This window comes from Argentina silus (genome assembly GCF_951799395.1).
Source record: "Argentina silus genome assembly, chromosome: 13".
Classification (NCBI taxonomy): Eukaryota; Metazoa; Chordata; class Actinopteri; order Argentiniformes; family Argentinidae; genus Argentina; species Argentina silus.
This window is the reverse complement of record NC_139667.1, coordinates 16,444,923-16,467,161: the sequence shown is the minus strand read 5'-3', so window position 1 is coordinate 16,467,161 and position 22,239 is coordinate 16,444,923. Positions and strand designations below refer to the sequence as shown.

General features: G+C 39.2%; 4 protein-coding genes across 4 annotated transcripts; 2 read left to right on the top strand and 2 right to left on the bottom strand.

Annotated features, from left to right (window-relative positions):
• The first annotated feature begins 3,578 nt into the window (after positions 1-3,578).
• LOC310813791 (alcohol dehydrogenase 1-like) lies at positions 3,579-9,056 on the top strand. The gene is made up of 9 exons (XM_083682910.1): positions 3,579-3,675; positions 5,028-5,129; positions 5,536-5,677; positions 6,243-6,330; positions 6,710-6,929; positions 7,186-7,446; positions 7,677-7,809; positions 8,037-8,175; positions 8,914-9,056. The coding sequence occupies exons 1-9, from the start codon at positions 3,658-3,660 to the stop codon at positions 8,945-8,947; spliced, it is 1,137 nt and encodes a 378-aa protein (XP_083539036.1). The 5' UTR covers positions 3,579-3,657; the 3' UTR covers positions 8,948-9,056.
• A 2,330-nt stretch (positions 9,057-11,386) lies between these two features.
• LOC310814619 (toll-like receptor 4) lies at positions 11,387-12,208 on the bottom strand (the record flags this gene model as incomplete). The annotated part of the gene is made up of 1 exon (XM_083684113.1): positions 11,387-12,208. The coding sequence occupies one exon, from the start codon at positions 12,206-12,208 to the stop codon at positions 11,387-11,389; it is 822 nt and encodes a 273-aa protein (XP_083540239.1).
• Positions 12,209-12,416: 208 nt separating this feature from the next.
• LOC310814618 (toll-like receptor 4) lies at positions 12,417-13,822 on the bottom strand (the record flags this gene model as incomplete). Its single annotated transcript, XM_083684112.1, has 3 exons — positions 12,417-12,443; positions 13,106-13,604; positions 13,713-13,822. 3 exons carry the CDS (start codon positions 13,820-13,822, stop codon positions 12,417-12,419), a joined length of 636 nt encoding a protein of 211 aa, XP_083540238.1.
• Positions 13,823-16,773: 2,951 nt separating this feature from the next.
• Positions 16,774-22,167, top strand: LOC310813792 (alcohol dehydrogenase class-3 chain L). The gene is made up of 9 exons (XM_083682911.1): positions 16,774-16,855; positions 17,365-17,466; positions 18,537-18,678; positions 19,555-19,642; positions 19,948-20,167; positions 20,378-20,638; positions 21,184-21,319; positions 21,755-21,893; positions 22,038-22,167. Exons 1-9 carry the CDS (start codon positions 16,838-16,840, stop codon positions 22,060-22,062), a joined length of 1,131 nt encoding a protein of 376 aa, XP_083539037.1. The 5' UTR covers positions 16,774-16,837; the 3' UTR covers positions 22,063-22,167.
• The last annotated feature ends 72 nt before the right edge of the window (positions 22,168-22,239 follow it).

Here is a 22,239-nt window from a genome sequence, read left to right as displayed (position 1 = left end):
GTATTTCTGTATTTCAATTTTAATAAATTTACAGAAATTTCTAAAAACCTGTTTTCGCTTTGTCATTTTGGGGTATTGTGTGTGGATTGATTGCAAATTCATTTATAATAATATATGCCATTTAGCTGACGCTTTTATCCAAAGCGACTTACATTGCAGTGAGTGCATACATTTCAGTATATATGGTCCTAGCAGGAATCAAACCCATAACCTAAGGATGTTAGCACCATGCTCTACCTACTGAGCCACAGAGGACCACTTTTAATTTAATCCATTTTAAATTGAGTCTATAACACAACAAAATGTGGAAAAGGTGAAGGGCTCTGAATACTTTCCGAAAGCATTGTATGTCTCTCAATATTCTCTCTCTCTACTGCAATTTGAGTCACTTTTCTTTCATTTGTGTTTGAATGTTTTTGTGTGCTCTAATGTTAGATATGTTATATATCTCATATGGTTATTGAGAGATATGCATGTCCTTGTGTAATGTTGAGTGAGTTTGTAAGAAATTATTGTAACAAAGGGGGTGTTGGCTTGTATGTAATCTACAACTAAGATTACGCCAGACCGACAACCTTTTGAATTACACAAAAGCTTGAGTGGGCTTGAAACCAGTGACAGTCCCTCTCTAGAACACACACACACACACACACACACACACACACACACACACACACACACACACACACACACACACACACACACACACACACACACACACACACACACACACACACACACACACACACACACACACACACTCAGTACCTAAAGAGAAAAACAGAAAGGTATAGGTACAGACATTGTGAAACTATCCAGACTGCTTTTTCAAAACTATTGACATTGACTGATAATACATTTTTGTGATAAGGCCAAGAAGCAGTTATTATATACAGTGCCCTGCGTAAGTAATGTGACAGTGAAGCATTTGAAATCAAACAATTACTATAAAGTTAAAGTAGAGATTCTCAGCTTTTATTTGATGGTATTGGTGTACATATTGGTTTCACTATTCAGAAATGACATCACTTTTTATGCATAGTCCCCCTATTTTTTCAGGGTACCCAATTTCAAGTTACCCAAAAGTAATGGGACAGATTCATGAAATGTCCAAATTAAGCACTCATGTTTAGTATTTGATGGACAATATTTTGCATGCAATAACTGCCTGAAGTCTGCAACCCATTGACCCCACCAGACACTGGCTATCTTCTCTGGTGATGATCTGCCAGGCCTGTACTGCAGCCATATTCAGTTGTTGATTGTTTTAAAGTCTTTTTTCCTAAAATCTTACCATCAGGAAATGAAATGCATGTTGAATTGGATTTAAATCTGAAGATTGATTTGGCCAGCCAAGACCTTTCCACTTTTGGCCCTGAAAAAATCCCTAGTTGCTATGGCAGTATGTTTTGGGCCATCCAATGAGTGTGGAGGGGGGAGGTGGAGGGGGTGTTATTGGGTATGTATGGCTTCCACTGGAACAGGCTTACTTGTCTTCATTGATGATGTAGCTGCTGACGGCAGCAGCAGGATGAATTCTGAAGTATAAAGAAACATCTTGTCAGCCCAAGTACAAGCAAATGCCTCCAAACTCATTGGACGGTGCTTCATCATACAGCAGTACAACTGTTAGAACGTATTTTCCTGATCCTTGGAATGTGGTTTACAACAAGGGGTACCAGACCCCAAGATCTCTGTTGATAACATGTCAGACTCACTGGCGCCTAACTGAGATGAGCCTTATGTCCTGGTTTCTGTTTATTACTTACTGTAACATTGACTGCAAACTCTTTGTAGGGGAGAGTGGGGTAAAGTGAGACATTTTTTACATTTGCTCCCCTCTAAGCGAGCTAAAATGATATATCAGTACAATTTACACATTTCCCATTAATTCAGGATGTTTCCTAGCAATGGAAATTATCAGAATGTATTCAGGAAGAAGGGCAGTGAGAATATGATTGTTTAAAAAAAAGTGGTCTTGTGTCTCACTTTACCCCAGCTTAGGGGTAAACTGAGACAGACCAGAGAAATCAAGGGGGTAAAGTGAACCAGCTGGGGGTAAACTGATCCACTTACTTTTTCCACTCTGAAACTACCATAACAACACATGTTGTAACAGTTAGAATCCTGACAGCTAGCTTGACAACCACACATTCCAGAGCTAATGTCGGACTAGTAACAGAATCATGGGGATTGGTCAATTAAGCACATGGTTTTTTTTGGAATGTGGTTTACAACAAGGGGTACCAGACCCCAAGATCTCTGTTGATAACATGTCAGACTCACTGGCGCCTAACTGAGATGAGCCTTATGTCCTGGTTTCTGTTTATTACTTACTGTAACATTGACTGCAAACTCTTTGTACTTGGCACTTCCCTGCTGACCATTCTCTTGGACAGTAGTTTGGTGTCCCAGATCGATCTGACTAATAAATTGTTTTTATTTAACTTTCAATTTGAGTATCCACCTTATTCTACGCATCATTGGATATTATTCTTCAATATCAGAAACATCATCATTACAATTACCCACTTTTTGGAGTGTAGAGCCAAGGGAAGAAAAAATGCTTCACTGCTTCATTAGTTATGCAGAGCACTGTCAAATGGCTACACATTATTGTAACATGTGTTTGCAGGTAGGAATGCTCATTTAGTAATACAATGTATTTTGTCTCAGATGTGAAATAAAATTTGAAAGACAGACAGGTAGGCTAAGCTTCAAATAGGTGGAGAATATCACTTCTCAGTTCCCCTCGTGGTCCCTGGCATGGCCCCACAGTGCCCCTCCCCCTTGTGCTCTCAGCTGAGGCTATATCATGCAAAGTGATTGTCAGATATCAGATTTAATTAACATATTGACAGCTACATGATATAACGTATGATGTTGCCCTGCTACGCCATAAATGAGGACAATTTACCACAATGAAGTCGGCCTAGGCCAAAGTTATGGCCAATGGAGAACGGTGTGTTCATTTTCAATGTTGTTAATATTAAGTAAATTAAAATTGTATGAGCAAAAGAAATTGCAATATTGTTTTTATTTCCAATGACTGGGAAAATAAAGATGGTTGCAATAGACCCATATTGTTTTGGCAAACGTGTTAACTGTTTAGGGTAGCGTGTTACTGTTTTGAGAAGTGAAATATTATTTCAAGAAATGTGCTCAAGCAATTGAGAAAAAGTGTAAGAACTGTATTTCAGGAATGTACTTTTCGATATGTACTGTAAAGGCAGAGGAGATGTCTTGCACTAAGAAGCAAAGAGAATGACAACACTGTCAGAGGAGCCCATGCAGTTCAGTTCAGTCAAGTTAAGAATAACTGCATTTGGTCATAAAGCCACAATTATAGATGAGTGAAAGTTGTATCAAAGTTTACCAGACAGACATGTGAGTCACTTGAGAAGGTACTCCTGTGACAATAAAAAATCGTAAGATCTGAATACAGTAACACTTTGTAACCAGACAGTGGCAATGGGTTGTCCCATAAAAAGTAGTAATAGCTAACAACCAGATAGATAGCTCCTCCTTCTTTGAACATTTCTCTCTTTTTCCGGGAGGTCTGCAGTATGTAAGGGTCGTACATCTCACCTCTCACACAACTCTTTGCTGAAACGTTCTGCTCTTCTAACTCACTGGCTGAAAAGGTGAAAATTAGAGATGTCAACGGCAGGGAAAGTATGTATCTCTCTATATTCTCTCTACTGCAATTTGAGTCACTTTTCTTTCATTTGTGTTTGAATGTTTTTTGTGTGCTGTAATGTTAGATCTGTTATATATCTCATATGGTTATTGGGAGATATGCATGATGTCCTTATGTAATAATCATATAAACATTCTCTGCATAAATATACTGTACCATCATGTATTAATACTGAGGGGAAAGCGGCTGTGATCTATTGACAATGACATTTTGAAATGATGCATTAAATATGATCAAAAGTTTTTTGATTATATTTGGTGAGTTTATAAAAAAATATTGTAACAAAGGGGGTGTTGGCTTATTATAGTACATGAGTATTGGCTTTCCAAGTTCAACTAAGATTACGCCAGACTGACAACCTTTTGAATTACACAAGAGCTTAAGTGGGCACGCACGCACGTACACACACTACACAAATAGATACAGTATTCTGTTAATGCAATTCAGTATAATAGTGCAATCTCACAGCAACTGACCTTGACTCTGCAAACTGATTGGCTGCCGTCTGCTGCTCTGTTTTGACTGACTCAATCAAACTATCTGATCTCCCAACAAACTGGTGAGGGAGGATACTACGCACACACACACACACACACACACACACACACACACACACACACACACACACACACACACACACACACACACACTCACGCACGCACGCACGCACGCACGCACGTACACCACTCAGTGCCTAAAGAGAAAAACAGTATGTTGTTGCTTGGCAGACATTGTGAAACTATCCAAATTGCTGTTTCAAAACTAATGACATCTGCTGAGAATACATTTTTGTGATAAGGCCAAGAAGCAGTTATTATATACAGTGCCCTGCCTAAGTAATGTGACAGTGAAGCATTTGAAATCAAACAATTACTATAAAGTTAAAGTAGAGATTCTCAGCTTTTATTTGATGGTATTGGCGTACATATTGGTTTCACTATTCAGAAATGACATCACTTTTTATGCATAGTCCCCCTATTTTTTATCCAATTACAGGTTACCCAAAAGTAATGGGACAGATTCATGAAATGTCCAAATTAAGCACTCATGTTTAGTATTTGATGGACAATATTTTGCATGCATTAACTGCCTGAAGTCTGCGACCCATTGACCCCACCAGACACTGGGTATCTTCTCTGGTGATGGTGAAGATTGATTTGGCCAGTCAAGACCTTTCCACCTTTGGCCCTGAAAAAAATCCCTAGTTGCTATGGCAGTATGTTTTGGGTCATTGTCTTGCTGTATGATGAAGTGCCATCCAATGAGTTTTTGAGGCATTTGCTTACACCCGAGACCAGACCAGATGTTTCTGTATTTGATCTTCTAGGTGATTAAGTGCAGGGCTGCAGTGGCCTGGGAGCCAAACAAACCCCTGGTGATGGAGGAAATTGAAGTGGCCCCTCCACAAGCACATGAGATTCGTATCAAGGTGAGAAAGATGCAAAATCATGAACATACACAAGCCCTCATGAATATAAATTCCAAGCAAGCCCATATGAGTACACATAACTCCTAATGAGTTCACTTGAGAATGTATAAAACTTTTTTTTTTACATTATGGGGTATTTTGTGTAGATCAGTGACAAAAAAAATCTATTAAATCTATTTTGAAGTCAGGTTGTAACACATCAAAATGTGGAAAAAGTCTAGGGGGTGAATACTTACTGAAGGCACTGAATAAGAACACACATTTTAGTTGAATAAATGAAGTAAATATTTTTATATAATTTCAGTACATATTGGCATATATTCCAATAGAAGATTTCAAACAAACATTTACCAATGCATTTCAGGACCACAGCCTTCATTTGTTTTTTTTCTCCTGTTGAGTGCAGATCGTGGCTTCAGGGGTGTGTCACACTGACCTATACCACCTGTTTGAAGGGAAGCACAAGGACGGCTTCCCTTGTGTCCTGGGTCATGAGGGGGCTGGGATTGTGGAGAGTGTGGGACCTAAAGTGACCAAGTTCCAACCAGGTCAGGAGTCTCACTTGTAAAGTTGATCTCAGTGGGTTGTAGTGGTTCCAAACCATCAAACCATTACTCGTGTGTAATGACAACCACAAAGTGTTGTAATTGATTCCTAAATCAGAGACCCTATAAAAACAAATATATTAATTACAAAATCACATGAACTATTATCCTTGCATTAAGATGGACTCAATTTAATTATTGAGTGACTTGTTAACAAAATGTTTGCATTTGAGCTAATTTTAAGGGTCTGAATACTTATGTAAATTAGGTATTTCTGTATTTACATTTTCCTAAATTTGCGGAAATTTCTAAAAATGTGTGGCTTTGTCATTATGGGGTATTCTGCGTGGATTGATGGCAAAAAATATCTAATTTAATCCATTTTAAATTGCGTATAAAATGTGGAAAAAGTGAAAGGGTCTGAATACTTTCCGAAGCCACTGTAGTTTGCTAAGTAGTGGACAGAAAACAAATACTATTTCGACCCATATCTGGTCATTAAATATCATTAAATAAAATAAGAGATCTCAGTACGGTCTTATTACCAAGAATCCTTTTCTTCTTTTAGGAGACAAGGTCATCCCTCTGTTCATCTCCCAGTGTGGAGAATGCAGGTTCTGCAAGGACCCAAGGACCAACCAGTGTGAGAAGGGCTGGTGAGGTTACATATTCAAACCCATTATTACATGAGCACATTCTTGTAATGATTGGTCAGTGAGCCTTTTCTGTCTCTGCCTCAAGTTTTCCTCATGATCATTCGCAGCTGCCTAGTGCTTATTCTCTTGCTTTTACTTGTGGCAAAGGGAGCAAGTATCATTTTCACACTTTTTAGTAAATTTTGGGGCAAGAATTGCTGGATATGACTATTACCAAGGCCACATAGATCGTTTTCAACAGGAAAAGTAGTTTTTTCGCTTCAGTTCCTCTTCAAGCCTATGAGTCCTAATCTTGTTCTTTTATGTGGTACATGTATTAGTGTGCTACGCCACTAAACGGCCCGTCCTATTCTTGTTCTAAACATAAACCTCTCTCTAGGGCCAGTGATCGGTACGATGTGATGTCCGATTCAGATACCCGGTTCACCTGTAAGGGGCAGAAGATATTGCAGTTCATGGGGACCAGCACCTTCTCAGAGTACACCGTGCTCAACGAAATCTCTGTGGCCAAGATCCACCCCTCAGCCCCCCTTGACAAGGTCTGTCTCCTCGGCTGTGGGGTCTGCACAGGTTACGGAGCTGCCGTTAACACAGCCAAGGTACTGTATGTGTTTGTGTGTTTGTGTGTGTTTGAGTTCCACTATTAAACTGACCTATCAACATTGACAATAAGCAGCTTTCTTGCAGACAAGATCTCAAACTAACACACAATTCAAAACTTGAAGGAAAGATGACTGATTAAGATGACTGATTTTATCAGAATAAAACTCCTGATAAAACATAACAATTAAATGACTTACATTATAATGCATTATAGCTGTTGGCTCTAAGTGTCACTGATATCTTTCCCCTTAGGTGGCACCGGGGTCCACATGTGCTGTGTTTGGTTTAGGGGCTGTGGGGTTGGCCGCTGTCATGGGCTGCCAAGCTGCGGGAGCCAAAAGGATAATCGCCATCGATACCAACCCAGACAAGTTTGAGAAGGCCAAAGTCTTTGGCGCCACAGAGTTTGTCAACCCCAAAGACCACAGTAAACCCATCAACCAAGTGCTGTCTGAGATGACTAATGGAGGAGTGGACTTCTCCTTGGAGTGTGTGGGGAATGTGGCCGTGATGGTGAGTTCGGGGAGTGCGTGCATGTTTATGTGAGGAGGTGGGGTGTTTGTATTGTGCATGATGGTGAGTGTGTAACGTGGTCAAGGAAGGGTGAAAGGTGTATTCCATTGTGGGTAAAACTACTTTTGAGTTGTTTGTGTGCGTGTGCGTGATGGAAAAAGTGATATACTGTGGAAAGGGGATTAATCCCAGTGCCCCCACCCCTCCCCTCTCTACCTCTCCCTCTCTAGAGGAGTGCCTTAGAGTCATGCGTTAAGGGTTGGGGAGTGAGTGTGCTGGTCGGATGGACAGACGTAGATGACTTTGCTGCCAGACCCATTCAGCTCATTGCCGGACGCACCTGGAAAGGCTCTCTGTTTGGAGGTCAGCCATCTGTCAATCAACTGTCACATGTACCATTACAGAGCAGTAAATTGTGAAATTAAATTATGTTTTCCATAATTCATAATTCAATTACATTACATTAATGATTCATATATTCAAATCATTTATGTTTTACCATGTTTCATTTTTGGTGTGAGAGTGTAATATTTCTGTAAGTGTTTTTTTTTTTGTGTTTACATATCTGAGTCTGTTTACGTGTGTGACAGGTTTTAAGAGTAAGGACGGCGTGCCTGAGATGGTGAATGCCTACCTGGAGAAGAAGGTGAAGCTGGATGAGTTTGTCACCCACAACATGACCCTGGCACAGGTCAATGATGCCATCGAGCTGATGAAGACTGGGGAATGGTAACCTTCATTCAGTTGTGTTTGTTCTGTGCTTCATCTATGTGACTGATGCCCCAAATCAATGAATAGCAAATAAAGTGACTGTCCTCAAAAGTTACTTAGTTTTACAGTGAAAGTATAGTGAGGTTTGAGGTTTCAGCAGCACACTGACAAACTGCACTGCTTGTTGTTTATACACTTCTTCCTTAAACTAACCTGTTGAGAGCAGTTGTGTAGCTCTGGTTACTTTTACTAAAACATCATTCTTTCTGTGTTTTTGTGTTTGCTCCGATTGGGCCAGCCAATTCGTCATTTCACCAACACCAAATTGTGGCTTTAAGCTGATATGCCACAAGCTGTTACTCGACAGTGTAATTGGATATTGCTGTAAAACCCCACCTGTCTAGTACCGTTTGAACATTTTGAGTGAACCCGCAGTGTGGTTTGTCTTTATCTGCAACTTATTAAATTGGAGCTAGAGATGTTGAATGATTTTTCAGAAAAAACCTAATGGCAGCACATTCTACAAATCAGCTGTGGATAATTCTTTGAATTATTTCACAATGACATTCATAACAGCTCATGGCCCATCAAAACAGCCTTTAATATATGATATACGATATTCATAATATGGTAAATACAGGTGGTAGACAAGTGCATTATAAGATTTGTATGAAGCATTCATAAAAGATCAAAGATATGAAATCATATGTCATTCTCAGATAAGTAACTGTTTGTTCTCTCTCCTTTGTTTTGCAGCATTCGTACAGTTATGAGTGTGTCCCCACAGTAAGATCATCCTAACTTCCAACACACATTAGTAAACATGCTAATGTGTTAACAAGTTTTTAGTAACCATGGAACAAGTAACATCTACAATGATGATAATGTTTTATTGTCTCTCCTTCCTTTTTGAAATAGTTTGAATAAACTAATTTCATCGTCTCAAAAACAAAATCTATGGGTCTGTCTTATTTTTTTGTCTTTCCCTTTGTGTTGTTTTTAGTACCTATCTATGCCACGACACATGGTAATAGGTATAATGCATTATCATTGGTGATAAGCATGCCAGGATATCATTTTAATGTTTTAATAATGCTTTAGAAAATCTGCATTGATTAATTATGTTAAACAGGGAGGACTTAATGGCATAGACTTCCCTACTTTGAATGATGCATTTAAGATAAATAGATTCAGCAATTCCTCAGAAACCCTACATCCATTTCAAAATTGGGGGGGGGGGGCATATTTCCAGAATGAATGGGGCCCAGCATATGATTACTCAGTATCTAAAATTAAATAAAAACTGGGCTTATCTGTCTAAATTGTGTATGCATTTAGATGGCAAAATTATGCTAAGCTAGCTGACACAGCCATTTTTATTATTACCCATTGTATTTCAGCCAGTTTCATTGTTATATGAACCAATATATTAAAACCCTGAAATGTCATCTAATTGTAAAAAGCCATAAAAACATGTAATGTATGGTCTACAGTATGTATGATTTATAATAAGATAGTTCTTCTGTATACAGTATGTTGCTTGAACTCTTGTACCCCTGGTGGTTTATTGTGCAACTAATTGTCCTTCTTACATTGTACATGTGTCATTTATCAAAAAATTCAAAAATCACAATCATGCATTATGACTAAATCATATAATGTACAGTACTTGTATGCTCATCAGACGTATTTGCATTTTCATGCAATAAAGATGTATTCTATTCTATCCTAGGTAACACTTTACATTAAGGTACCATTTGTAAAGGATTTATAAATGGTTTATAATTAGTTAACAGTTATAACTCAATTATTTTATTTTGTTGCTCCAATGCATATCCAATGGTAACCTATTGTACATGTTGGTCGCGAGGGTCGTTGACTCTGCTGCTCATGGCTGGTAACACTCGATCAAAAGTAATGCTAAGTTAAATTAGTAGAGTCAAAATAGAAAATGGTTTAAAGGGTCTGGCAAGTCAATTATCTGATTGCCTTATAATTATGTTATTTGGGGACTAGTATGCGTATAATAAGCACCAAAAAGATATGAGAAATGTATTACATTGCAATTTCAAGATACATTAATCTAAACATTTCCCCACTTTCCATCACATACAATCACTGGGCCTAAATTGAGCGGGATCAACGCAGGGAGAAACCTTTCGTCATGTAGCTTTCAACCTTTCAACAGTAGCTAAATAGTTGGTAATTAAATGGACAAAACTATAAGCACATCTAATAGATTAGTGTCATGTATGATAATGTAGCAAGTTAGCTACATTCGAAACATTTTCGCATCAAACATCATACTACTGCACAACCCCTCTGCTAGGATATGGTGGATCTGGTAAACAGGCTAAACTCACCATTCGGTAACAATTTGCGCAGAATGTAGTAGGAACTCTGTCTCTTCTTCTAAATCAGAGTCAGAAGGTTTATGTATATACTGTATCGCTGAATGAGAGCGATTCTCCCAGCTAGCACCATCTGTAGCTAGCCATGTGTCTTTATTTGTTTATACAACATAGGAGGCTTTGAAAGGGAGCAAAGTCCACTTCCATACAGCCAACATGTATTGTGCCATTCCGAGCAGATAAGGAACAAAAGCATTGATACGCAAAATGGAGAACACAAAGAATGGGGAACTTCAAATAATCATACTGAAAGTCAACCTGCTATCCATCTTGGAAGTGTAATTCAACTGTCATTTATGGTCCATTTGCTGTTCCTGAAAGCACTCCTGCACACACACATGCACTCACACACGTGGCTAGAAATGTAGCTAATGCATTTTCTCAAACTCATAATAAGATAACAGTGTTTGCTTGGCTCGACATTTGTATCACTGTCTTTATTGTTATCTCAGTTGCACCCAGGAAAACCTACAGTATATATAGTTGTTAAACCACACACTATCACTGGACTCTCTTTGTAAAACATTCCATTATACAGGGTTTGTAAAGCATTGATAATTATTTTATAGACAGTTAACTTAAATGTTGGTTATAAACAGTTACAACTCAAAGGAAAAAGTGTGTGATCACCACTATGATGCTTGGGGCTTGTTGCACAGAAATAGAGAATGCAAGTTTTTGGCACACCCAGAAGTGAAGTGATGATCTCACAATTTCAATGATTGAGTAAACTGTAATAACTTCTCATCATTCACCTTAATGGCACCTTAAAGTATTGCTTTAAATATACACCTTAAAGTATTGCTCAATTTAACAGTTTAGGCAATAACAGCCTTCCTGAGTCGAATCCAGAATCTCATCTTGCTAATTGGGTTGTCCCTCCATTTTAGGTAAGAGTTTCTTTTTAGGTACTTATGAAGCCCAAACACTTTCTTGGTCCTCTTCTCCTCTAACTCCTCCAAGATAACAATGATGATGTTGGGGTTGCCTTCAAGCAGCAGCCAGGACTGAGCCACCTCGAATTCAAAGCGACACCATGTACTGTCAATGAAGTGTTGCGACACCACCACAATGACCTTGCGACTCTTCATGATGCCCTCATTGATGATGTTAGAGGCGATGGGCTCACCTATTTCAAAGTCCCTTACATGGAGGCACAGCTGAATCGAAGGGGATCTTCTCTCAAGGTTCTCCACCAGTTCCTCCATAACCCACATTTCATCCTTGTTGGAGTAGATCACAAAGGCATCGTAACAGTATTCTTTGTTTTGAGAGACCTTGTAGCATCGGAGCAAAATGCAGCAGTAGTGCAGGTAGAACTGGAACTTGTAGGCCAAGACTGGCACAGCAAGTAATACAACTACAACAACTGTGCCCATTATTATATTAACTCTCCAGATGTGGAGACAGTGGTTAGTGTCAAAGTTCATCACTGGCTTGTCAGATGAAAGAGACAATGTTTTACATAGAATGTTATGGGAATGTTTCAGCATGTTTTTATGGTTGATGATCCAAGTAATGAAGTCAATGTTGGAGCAAGAGCAATCGATTGGATTGTAGGACAAGTCCAGTGCTGAGAGATTGTTGGGCAAATTCTGAAGAGTGTTATAGACAACAGTGGAAATGTGATTTTCTCTCATGTCCACCCATGTCAATCCAGCAAGGCTTGGATTGGTCAAAAAATCTAATGTCATCAACTTGTTTCCATTAAGAATCAAGTGTTTTAGCTGCCAGAGACTATCAAAAGTGTCCCACTGCAGGCCCTCGATGCCACAGGTTGAAATATCCAATGTTTCCAATTCTGTGAGATTCATAAACATAAAATTAAAGGTATCTCCTTGAAATTTGTTATTCGACATTTTGAGAACTCTCAAGCTGATGAGACCCAACAAGGACAGTGGGTTTTTAAAGGTCATGCCAGTATAGGATATGTCAAGGTACCAAAGACATGTGAGACTTGTCATGCTTGGGTAGTCTCCTATATCATAGAGTCTGGTGTGGTGGAAATCCAACACCTCAAGGCTCTCCAATCCAGAGAAAGGCATATAATCAAAGCGAATGACTGAATTGATGCTCATGTTGATGTAACGCAGTTGAGGGGTGCCTCTGAAATACCGTTTACAGCATCTTTTAAATGTCATTCGGTTATTACTCAGGTCTATGTACTGAAGGTGAGGCAAATCTTCGAAGCCGTTCAAAAAACCTAGTGGTCCGTTGGCCGTAATGACCAGTCTCTCTAATGTGTGTTGATGTGAAAGTTGCAGATCAGGTATGCTGTCTACATTGCTACCTATCAAATTCAATTCTTTTATTCGTCTGAATTGAATATGTGCCATATTTCCAATTGCACCGTTTACAAGTGTGATTTGCGTGGCATTCAACATACAGCCAAACACTTCATGGGGATGAGGAACGCTCTCCTTTTGATAGTAATATATTTCCTCAAAGTTTATAGTGCATAGTCCATCCAAAAAATGTAAATCTGAGGTTGAAGTCCTGAATGATTCTTTGTAGCGTCCAAGTAGTATCTTCCTCACCCTAAGTTCTCCAAGTGCTTTGAGATTATTTTTGGTGACATTCAGGGAAGGAAAGGTATCACGAAGATTGAGCTCTTGCAGGTGAAGTTTCTGAAATGCACCTGGCTCTATCATCAATATTGGATTTCTTGACAGTATCAATGTAATATTTTTTGACATTTTGGACAAGGTAGTTGTGTGGTGTGCACGTATGATAGTGATTCTATTGGCATGCAGATCCAGTAACCAGAAGTTAGTAAAATTAATTGCACATAATGGAATGGACATGGAGCGTATATTGTTTGTCCCGATATTCAACTGTTGCAGTTTGGTAAGATGACATATACTCAAGTCTTCCAAGGATCTGAGACCAATATCCACGAGTACAAGCCTCTGTACTCCTGGAAGTGAATTGAAAGCTTTGGGTCCAATGATTTTGATAGGGTTGCCAGTAAGAATCAAAGATGTCACATTCCTCACATTGTAGAAAGCATTGTCAGTTATAACCTGGATATGGCATCTGTTGAACAAAAAATAGGATAAAATAAATTTTACGCTACAGATCAGTATTTTGTCAAATAGTTCAAAGATTAAATCCATGATTATAAATAACTCTCAAGTACTGTACCTTGTTAGATCGAGAGTATGCAAATATGATAGTGTAGGAAAAACTGTCTGATGCAGCGTTGTCAAGAAATTAAAACTGAAATCCAAAGTTTGTGAGGAGGGATGAACCATGGTGGGTATGTAGCTTAGATTTCCTTTAATGCATGAATAGTGGATATTTTGAATTATCTGAAAGAAGACAAGAAGTTAACATTCATAGTGTACATGTGTGAACACAACATTTTTGGAGCCTAATTATTAGAATAACATAAAAAAAATAACATTTTCCACAATAATTCACGTTTCAAGTGCATTCTGTTTCATCCATTAATATAAAATCCATCATCATGCAAAAAAAAAAAAGGTACAATAAAATAAAATAAAAAGGTTCATTGATGAATTATTCACAAATATCTATACTGTTCTGTACAAACCTCTGTGCATTCTTTTCCTTCCACTGCATGCAAAAAGAGAAAACATTTCCAAAAGGCTGAGAACATAATTTTGTATAAATGTGTATCTAATACAGGCATGGTGAGGCATTCATTTCTGATGCTTCACTATTGCAACCATTGATGGATGTGGTCTAACATCACTGGAGGAAATGCATACTATAGGTAAGCCAATACAAAAGTTGAGGAACATAAATGAGGAACTAGTATGATGTGGTATGTATTTAAAAAACAGAGTCTGTTGTATTCAACATTTTCACTAAACAAAGGAAAGATTGTTCCCCCAGAGCATAACAGTTTCTTTGACTCTTCCTCTAGTGCACAGCTGATGTCTTCTAAGAAGAAGGTGTTTAAGTCGCTATGTAGATTACTCTCAAACACTTAAGTTTGATAGAGGTAGCAGAGGAACTCAATTGTAATTCTCAAAGTAATAGTGACATTGTATCCCCTTCTCTTCCATGTCCCGCTATTTTCAAGGTTGACCACAGACGATAACACCTATGCCCAGATACTGGTTCGCTGCACGTCTCCAGCTTCCGTGCCAATGTTGTGGGCTATGCATGCCTATGTCGTGGGCCGGAAATCTATACACTTCACTCCTTCCGCATCGGCTCTGCCATCTTAGCAGCATCAACTTCCAAGGGGTTGATGGCTACCCTGATGAAGATGGGAGGATGGTCTTCAGCATCATGAGGACATTAAAGTTGATGAAATTTAAAAGACAAAGTCAACACAAGCGCCGACGAGCTTAGAGACCAGAGCAAGTGGCATCTCAAGGGCATCGCAAAGTTACAAAGAAGTCCCTGCCGTGTAATACAGATGAAAAGCACAGCGGAGAAGTCACTGTGCTACATGGGTATTGGTGAATAGTTGAGGTGACATAATGCTAGAATGACCCCCCGTCCGATCCAGCATGCAAAGCCATTCATCCCTGCACAGAAGAAGGTGTAGGGGGACACCAGGTGGTTCACCCTGTTAAAGCAGGTAACATTTTTTACATTTAAATCTTTTACCAGACACTTTTATCCAAAGCAACTTACAATAAGTACATTTGTCTAATTAAGTGAATCAACTATACATCAGTCATCGTAAGTAAAAACTTTGGCAGTCACAGTGCTAAAGAATGGAAGAAAACTTTATTTTTTTCATTCCCAGTTCTGGTAATGTAGGGTGTTAGGAGGAAGAGCCCAGATGTACCCTAAAGAGATGGGTCTTTAGTCTACGGTGGAAGATTCCGTCTTGACAATGGTTGGGAGCTCATTCCACGACTGAGGCGCCAAGACAGAGAAGAGTCGTGACTGAGGAGAGTGACCACTATGTCCTCGTAGAGATGGCGGTGCCAAGAGGCCAGTACAATGGCATTATGAATGCCAAATACGCTACAATTCTCTTACCTTCCACCACTGTGGTTAATGTTGGTGGAATGTTGCACACGGCTGTACCCACTAATTCTATTCAAATGTATTTGAGAAGAGTGGGCAAGCCTACCACTCTGTATTTGATGAGTGTTCATGTATGGAATGTCTCCCATGGCCCTAGCCACTGATTCTATTCAAATGTATTTAATACAGTACATGTTAATATTTGGAATGTCACATACGACTCTACCTACTGATTTACAGCCATTGTCCACAATTGTGTCTCTTCATTTGTAGCAAACTCTGATACATGATATGACAGACAGGGGCAAAAAAGAACAATCAAATACAGACAGTACATAACTACAAATGAGTCGTTGGATACGGGCAGTAAAACAGTGATTTGTTTTATTCTTGTAGCAAAAATATTCATGAAGGCTCTCATTTCAACCATGTTAAATACGTTCAGTGTAAACTCGCAGTGCCAGAGCGGAAAATTATTGACACAAATTGCACTCCTTGTTTTGTGAGCACACTGTGTCCATATAGCCTACCGCTGAAAAACTGAGAAACATTATATCACTATGAGTTAATAATACACAATTTCACAGACACACATATTCCATGTCTGAAGTGTCCATGAAGACATGATTTGTTCTAAATTAAGGTTTATCCAAGGACATCATTTCAAATTTCTCCGACCAGACAATCATTTGTCCTTTTCCAAATTGACACAACAACTCATACACTAATCTTCACATAATTCATCAGGCAGCAATGTTTGTAAAAACACTACAACACACTTTAAGCATAACCATCATTGTGTTTACAGTCAACTTGGACTTTAACTACTCTTCTGCTCTCCAAACTATACTACTTGAAACATGTATCTATTTTTTGCCATCTTATGAACTGGTTGGTAGAATGACTAACAGTGAATCTATGATTATCTTTTGAGTTAAGGTTAGGGTTGAAGCAAATGTTCTTGTTCATTTCAGAATACATTTAGATTTTGGGCCAATGATTCTAATTTGAAAGATGTCCTCATATAAATGAAAGCATAATGGAAGGCTTTGAACTTTTGACAGGCTATGTTACAAGTGTTAAGCGTTTTGAAAGTTGAGCACATACTGTATATCTGATATTGGTATCAAAGCAATCTGAAAAAACTAACACACCAAAAAAGAGGGCGGTAAGGAGAGGAAGTCAGTTGAGAGTATTGACGTAGACAACTGAAACGCCTTGCATGAACATTCCTAGCATTCTGATTGGTCCCACTGTGGCTGATAAGACCTATACATTGCACTGACCTTTTTTTCCTCTGAAGGAGAGACAACATGACAACCACAGGGAAGGTAAGTGTGTTCCCTTCTTCTCTATTTCATACCTACTTTTTGTAAATTATTTCTTTTCCATGTTCCTTCAAAAAGGTTATCAACAAAACTCTTCTGCACTTAGACACGAGCAAGTAGGAGGGATCATTCGGCTCTCCAGGCTCAGCTATTGTATATAGAATAACAGGGTGTGCCAGTAAACATGAGTGCTGAAGTCTCTTTTACCAGAAGTATGTCTTGCGAAGCTTCAAAGGTCATGTTGATCCTTGCGACTGAATTGAGTGATTTTTGTTTCTCAACTGACAAATGGAGCTATGAATAATGGTGTTATTGAAGGGTTTACACAAGACCGACAGCATGTGTTTTGCAAGAGGAGGAAGTCAGTCCTCTATCGCAACAAATTCTAACAATCCCTGGAAAACAATAGAGAAAAAACGTCTGTTTATGTGGGTCGATGGGGAAATCTGTCAGTGAGTTATGTTCAAAACATAACTTGAAGTTAATGGACTGATGATGTGTGTGTATTGCAGGTGATTCGATGCCAGGCTGCAGTGGCATGGGAGGCTGGTCAACCTCTCTCCATGGAGGACGTGGAGGTGGCACCCCCTAAGGCAGGGGAGGTGCGCGTGAAGGTAATGATCACAATAAGGTCATGTAATGTGAAATCACTGGTGGACAGCACAATACTAAAAAGTATTTTCAACAGAAGGTTTCAGTATGCATTTCAGTGCTATAAGAATAATCGCACATCATACAGTGAGAGTTGGGAATGGGAAGTGTAATAGGGCAGGAATCCAGTTACCTTTCAATTATTAACATGATTTAGACAGAGAAGATGAGGATTTCGTAAGCACCCTTGAATGAAAGCTATCAGTTACCCTAATAACCTGTGGGATGAAGTTTCTCCTTTGTCCTTATCTAATACGCTGGTGATTGTATCATAATCAGTGAATACCATGACAACAAAGCTGTCTGCAGTGGCAACAAACTTAGAAAGTTTGTATTGGAAGCTCCATAGGAGACTCATAGAAGGCTAATTCTTTTGTGTGATACAATATTTTTTGGGATATTGGAGACATGTGTACCGGTACAAGTAACGTGGCTAATGTGACGAGTCGCTAATGTAGCTGAAAAACTATTTTTGAAAATAAATCTTCTCATCTGCGTAGTGTTTCACACTGTCTCCATTTCTGGGATGATGGGGAAAGCAAAATAATGAACACTAGTGAAATATAGTAGTACCACAGTTGAACTGTAAATCATCGAAACTGAAAAATATACTGTCATTAAACTGTAGGTAATGCAGTTGAACTCCATGTTAACTGCAGTTGAACTACATTCCAATTTGACTGAAGAAATACTAAAGACACACTGCAGTTATGCTCCACTGTACTGCATCCATACTGCACTGTACTGCAGTTATATTGCATTGAACTGCAGTTATATAGGGTGAAATGAAAATGATAGTTTTAGTAAAAGAAGCCTATATTTTGGGTTCTGATGGGGGTAAGACAGTTGAACTAAGCTCATGAGGCATTTGTTATATTTTCCGAGAATCAATGAGTATATATAATTAAATTAATAGGATGTACCAATCCCAGATTGCCACTTTAAGGGTAGGATTGGGGTAGGGTAAACTGATCCTAAATCCTAGTAAATGTGTACTTTGAGCCCCAAGTTACTAGTCTGTGCTGTGTTTCAGATTGTTGCCACAGGGATCTGCCATACAGACTCTTACACTCTGAGTGGCTCGGACCCAGAGGGAGTCTTCCCCGTTGTGCTGGGCCACGAAGGCGCTGGGATAGTGGAGAGTGTTGGAGAGGGGGTCACCAAATTCAAACCAGGTAGTCATTGTTGCTTATATGCTCATATTTAAATGTGTCTGCCGGGATTTTATACAGAGTAAGAAAATAAGGTTGAAGATATCATGAGGTGTCAGTTACAAGATGTTTTTTTGTTTTTTTAAATTCAATCCAATCCTTGTCCTGGAAGACAGCAGTGTGGGCAGTTCAAGCATAGCATTAACACATCTCATTCAAAGAATCAAATAATAATGGTGCTATCTATACCTATACTAATTATTAGTTTAATTAGGTGTGTTACAGCTTCCTGTCTGGAACCAGGACTGGCTGGTTGACATATTGTACATTATACATTATAAATACATTACATTGTAAATCAAATCAAACGTGTATTCATCATATACACACTGGATACGGCGGCGTGTAAACAGTGCAATGAAATGCTTATTTGCAAGTTACCTTTCAGCAGTGGAGTAAAATATCAAAGGAGTGAAAAATAAAAATACAATAATAACACAATAAGGCAATAAGTGTAAATAAGGGAATATGTGTAAATATAAAGGTATTATATTATCCATAGTCTATTATAAGGGCTAAAAGCTATTATTTATGTTTATTGCATGTTTTATGATACATATGTGAAATGCATAAAAAATGCAGGAAGTACAATTGACAAGATCGGACTTCTGAGCAACACTGCCCTCTGGGGCTATGCGGTGTGGTATGGCAGTTATGAAGCATCTAGTCTAAAGGCAATCTAACATACCTATCATAGACCTAGTGTAAGGTTGTAACAGTGGCTCATAGAGAGGGTTGCTAAATGTTATCATGTTGTCACATGTATCCTAATCTATAGTCATGAGTATTTTATTTAAATAAATAAATATGTGATCAAATTATTTTGTTTGTACTTTTTAGGGGATACTGTGATCCCTCTGTACGTCCCTCAGTGCGGAGAGTGCAAGTTCTGTACTAATCCCAAAACCAACCTTTGTCAAAAAATCAGGTAAATCACGACAATCAGCTTTTGGCTAAACTATCAAGCATTGAGAGTAACACAACACTTCACCTCAGCCTTCACTATGCGATCACAAAAAACACACAAGCAGCCATTACAACTGATGTCAGAAGATTGTGAAAAAGGAAAGCTTGTTTCTGGGAATTGATAAAACTGAAGCTACAATACAAAACAAAGCACTCTTTTAGTGATCAAAGAATGTCAGCTGGACAGACACCACTGCTAACTCTATTTTCTCTAAATAAGATTTTTTGACTGGTCAGTTTCAAGAGCCATGTTTTAATGTACCCCAGGCTGACCCAGGGTAAGGGACTGATGCCAGACGGGACATCCCGGTTCTCCTGCAAGGGGAAGAGCCTGTTCCACTTCATGGGATGCAGCACGTTTACAGAGTATACGGTTGTGGCCGACATATCGTTGGCCAAGGTGGACGAGAAGGCGCCTCTGGACAAGGTGTGCCTGCTGGGCTGTGGGATCTCCACCGGCTATGGTGCGGCCCTGAATACAGCCAAGGTCAGTTGGGTCAGCTTTGTTGTTGTTTGGAACTCCAAACTGAATTTCGCCATGGTGGTCAGAGGTGGCAGATTTCCAACAGCCCTACTCCTTTTATTTACATCCCAGCCAACAGTAGGGGTTAGGTTCACATTTAAGGTATAGCCAGACAGAACTGTCTAACCTAGTTTTTTTGGGGTGTCATTCTGTGACCTGTCCATGTTCCTTCAGGTTGAGGCTGGTTCAACCTGTGCAGTGTTTGGCCTAGGTGCGCTGGGTCTTGCTGCCATCATGGGGTGCCAAGCAGCTGGAGCGACCAGGATAATTGGGATTGACCTCAATCCAGACAAGTTTAAGATCGCCAAAGAGTTTGGAGCCACTGAGTTTGTGAACCCTAAGGACCACAGCAAACCTATCCAGGAAGTTCTGGTGGAGATGACGGACGGAGGAGTGGACTACTCTTTTGAGTGTGTGGGCAATGTGGGGATTATGGTGAGAAGAGGGATTTTAAATATGAGCCTATGAATGTGTATTTGGAACATGGTGCGCATGTATAGACTGGAGTACTACTGCAAATGTATAGTTCAGGGTTGAGGTCAATTCAAACTGAAATACACTCGATACAATAAGTGATTGAAATTCAAATAATTCATTAAAAATCCTCATGGATAACAAAGGGCCATTAAGAAATTGAATTTCATTTCATTTGTACTTAGTGAATACATATTAGAATTGACCCAAACGATGGTGTACTGAATATGTGTGCACACTTCTCAAAGGTGGTACACAACAGTGTGTGGAAATCATGATTATGGCATACTTCTTTGGCATGGAGGAGGAAATGGAGAGTGTGTACTGGGAGGGCTTTCACTCATGTGAAGATTTTCAGAAAATGCAAAGCCCCCCAGGGTTTAGATATTGAACAAACTCGCTTACTTAATCCCAGCAAATGTCATCTCCCTTACTCCCTATAGTGGCACCACAGCAAAGTTATGGTATTGTCATTGTGTATCAGAGAAATGCTTCATTTATTCCAGAGGGCTGCTCTGGAGGCGTGCCATAAAGGCTGGGGAACCAGCGTCATCATTGGGGTGGCAGCAGCTGGCCAAGAGATCTCCACTCGCCCCTTCCAACTGGTGACCGGACGCACTTGGACCGGAACCGCTTTTGGAGGTGACGCGAGTTTTACAGTGTTGTGGCATAACTACCTAGAGCTGTTAAGATGGCACCCAAAATGACTCTTGATAAATAAATGACCTTGTGTTTGGTGTTGTAAAACATGTATTTGTGCAAAATAGGTACTGTATTTGAAATGATTTCAAATATGTGTAAGATTTGAAGTGTGCTTGATTTAGTTTGCCTCATGAGTGAGTGGTGTTTGCACTTCTCTGACTATTACACTGGTTCCATTGTACCTGACAAATTAAATCAAGCATACCTCAAGGTACTAATATTTGAAACCATTTCAAATACTTATTTTGCCCAGGTCTGGCATTGCATGCCGGCATTATTTGTGAATATTTGTTATCAATGGAGCAGCATCATTAATCATTGAGTTGTATGTGGCAACTTCAAAGTATTACTGCTGTTTGCATCTGCTTTTCACAGGGTATAAAAGTGTAGAGAGTGTTCCTAAACTTGTCAGTGAGTACATGAACAAGAAACTCAAGGTGGATGAGTTTGTGACCCACACGCTGCCCTTTGGACAGATCAGCGAGGGCTTTGAGCTCATGCACGCTGGGAAATGGTAAGAGAGCCCACTGCTCATCTCAAAGGCTACATTTACACATTACCACTCCAGCTAGCCCCATTGATTTGATAGTCAATGTAATCCATACATTAATGATGCATTATAATGTGGATTTACCGTAATCTCTCTCCTCTCTTTCAGTATTCGGGTTGTCCTGAAATTCTAGTTGAGGGATTCTCAAGAAGAGCCTCAGAGAAATATTAAAGATCGAAGAGATTAAGAGATTTTCTAAATTGATTCAATAAATCATTTATCTGGTTTCTATGGTCAATTTGGTTTTCAGACGTCCTTATTGTGAGCTCCTTGACAACAACTTCAATACTAGACCAGAAATTCACTTGTT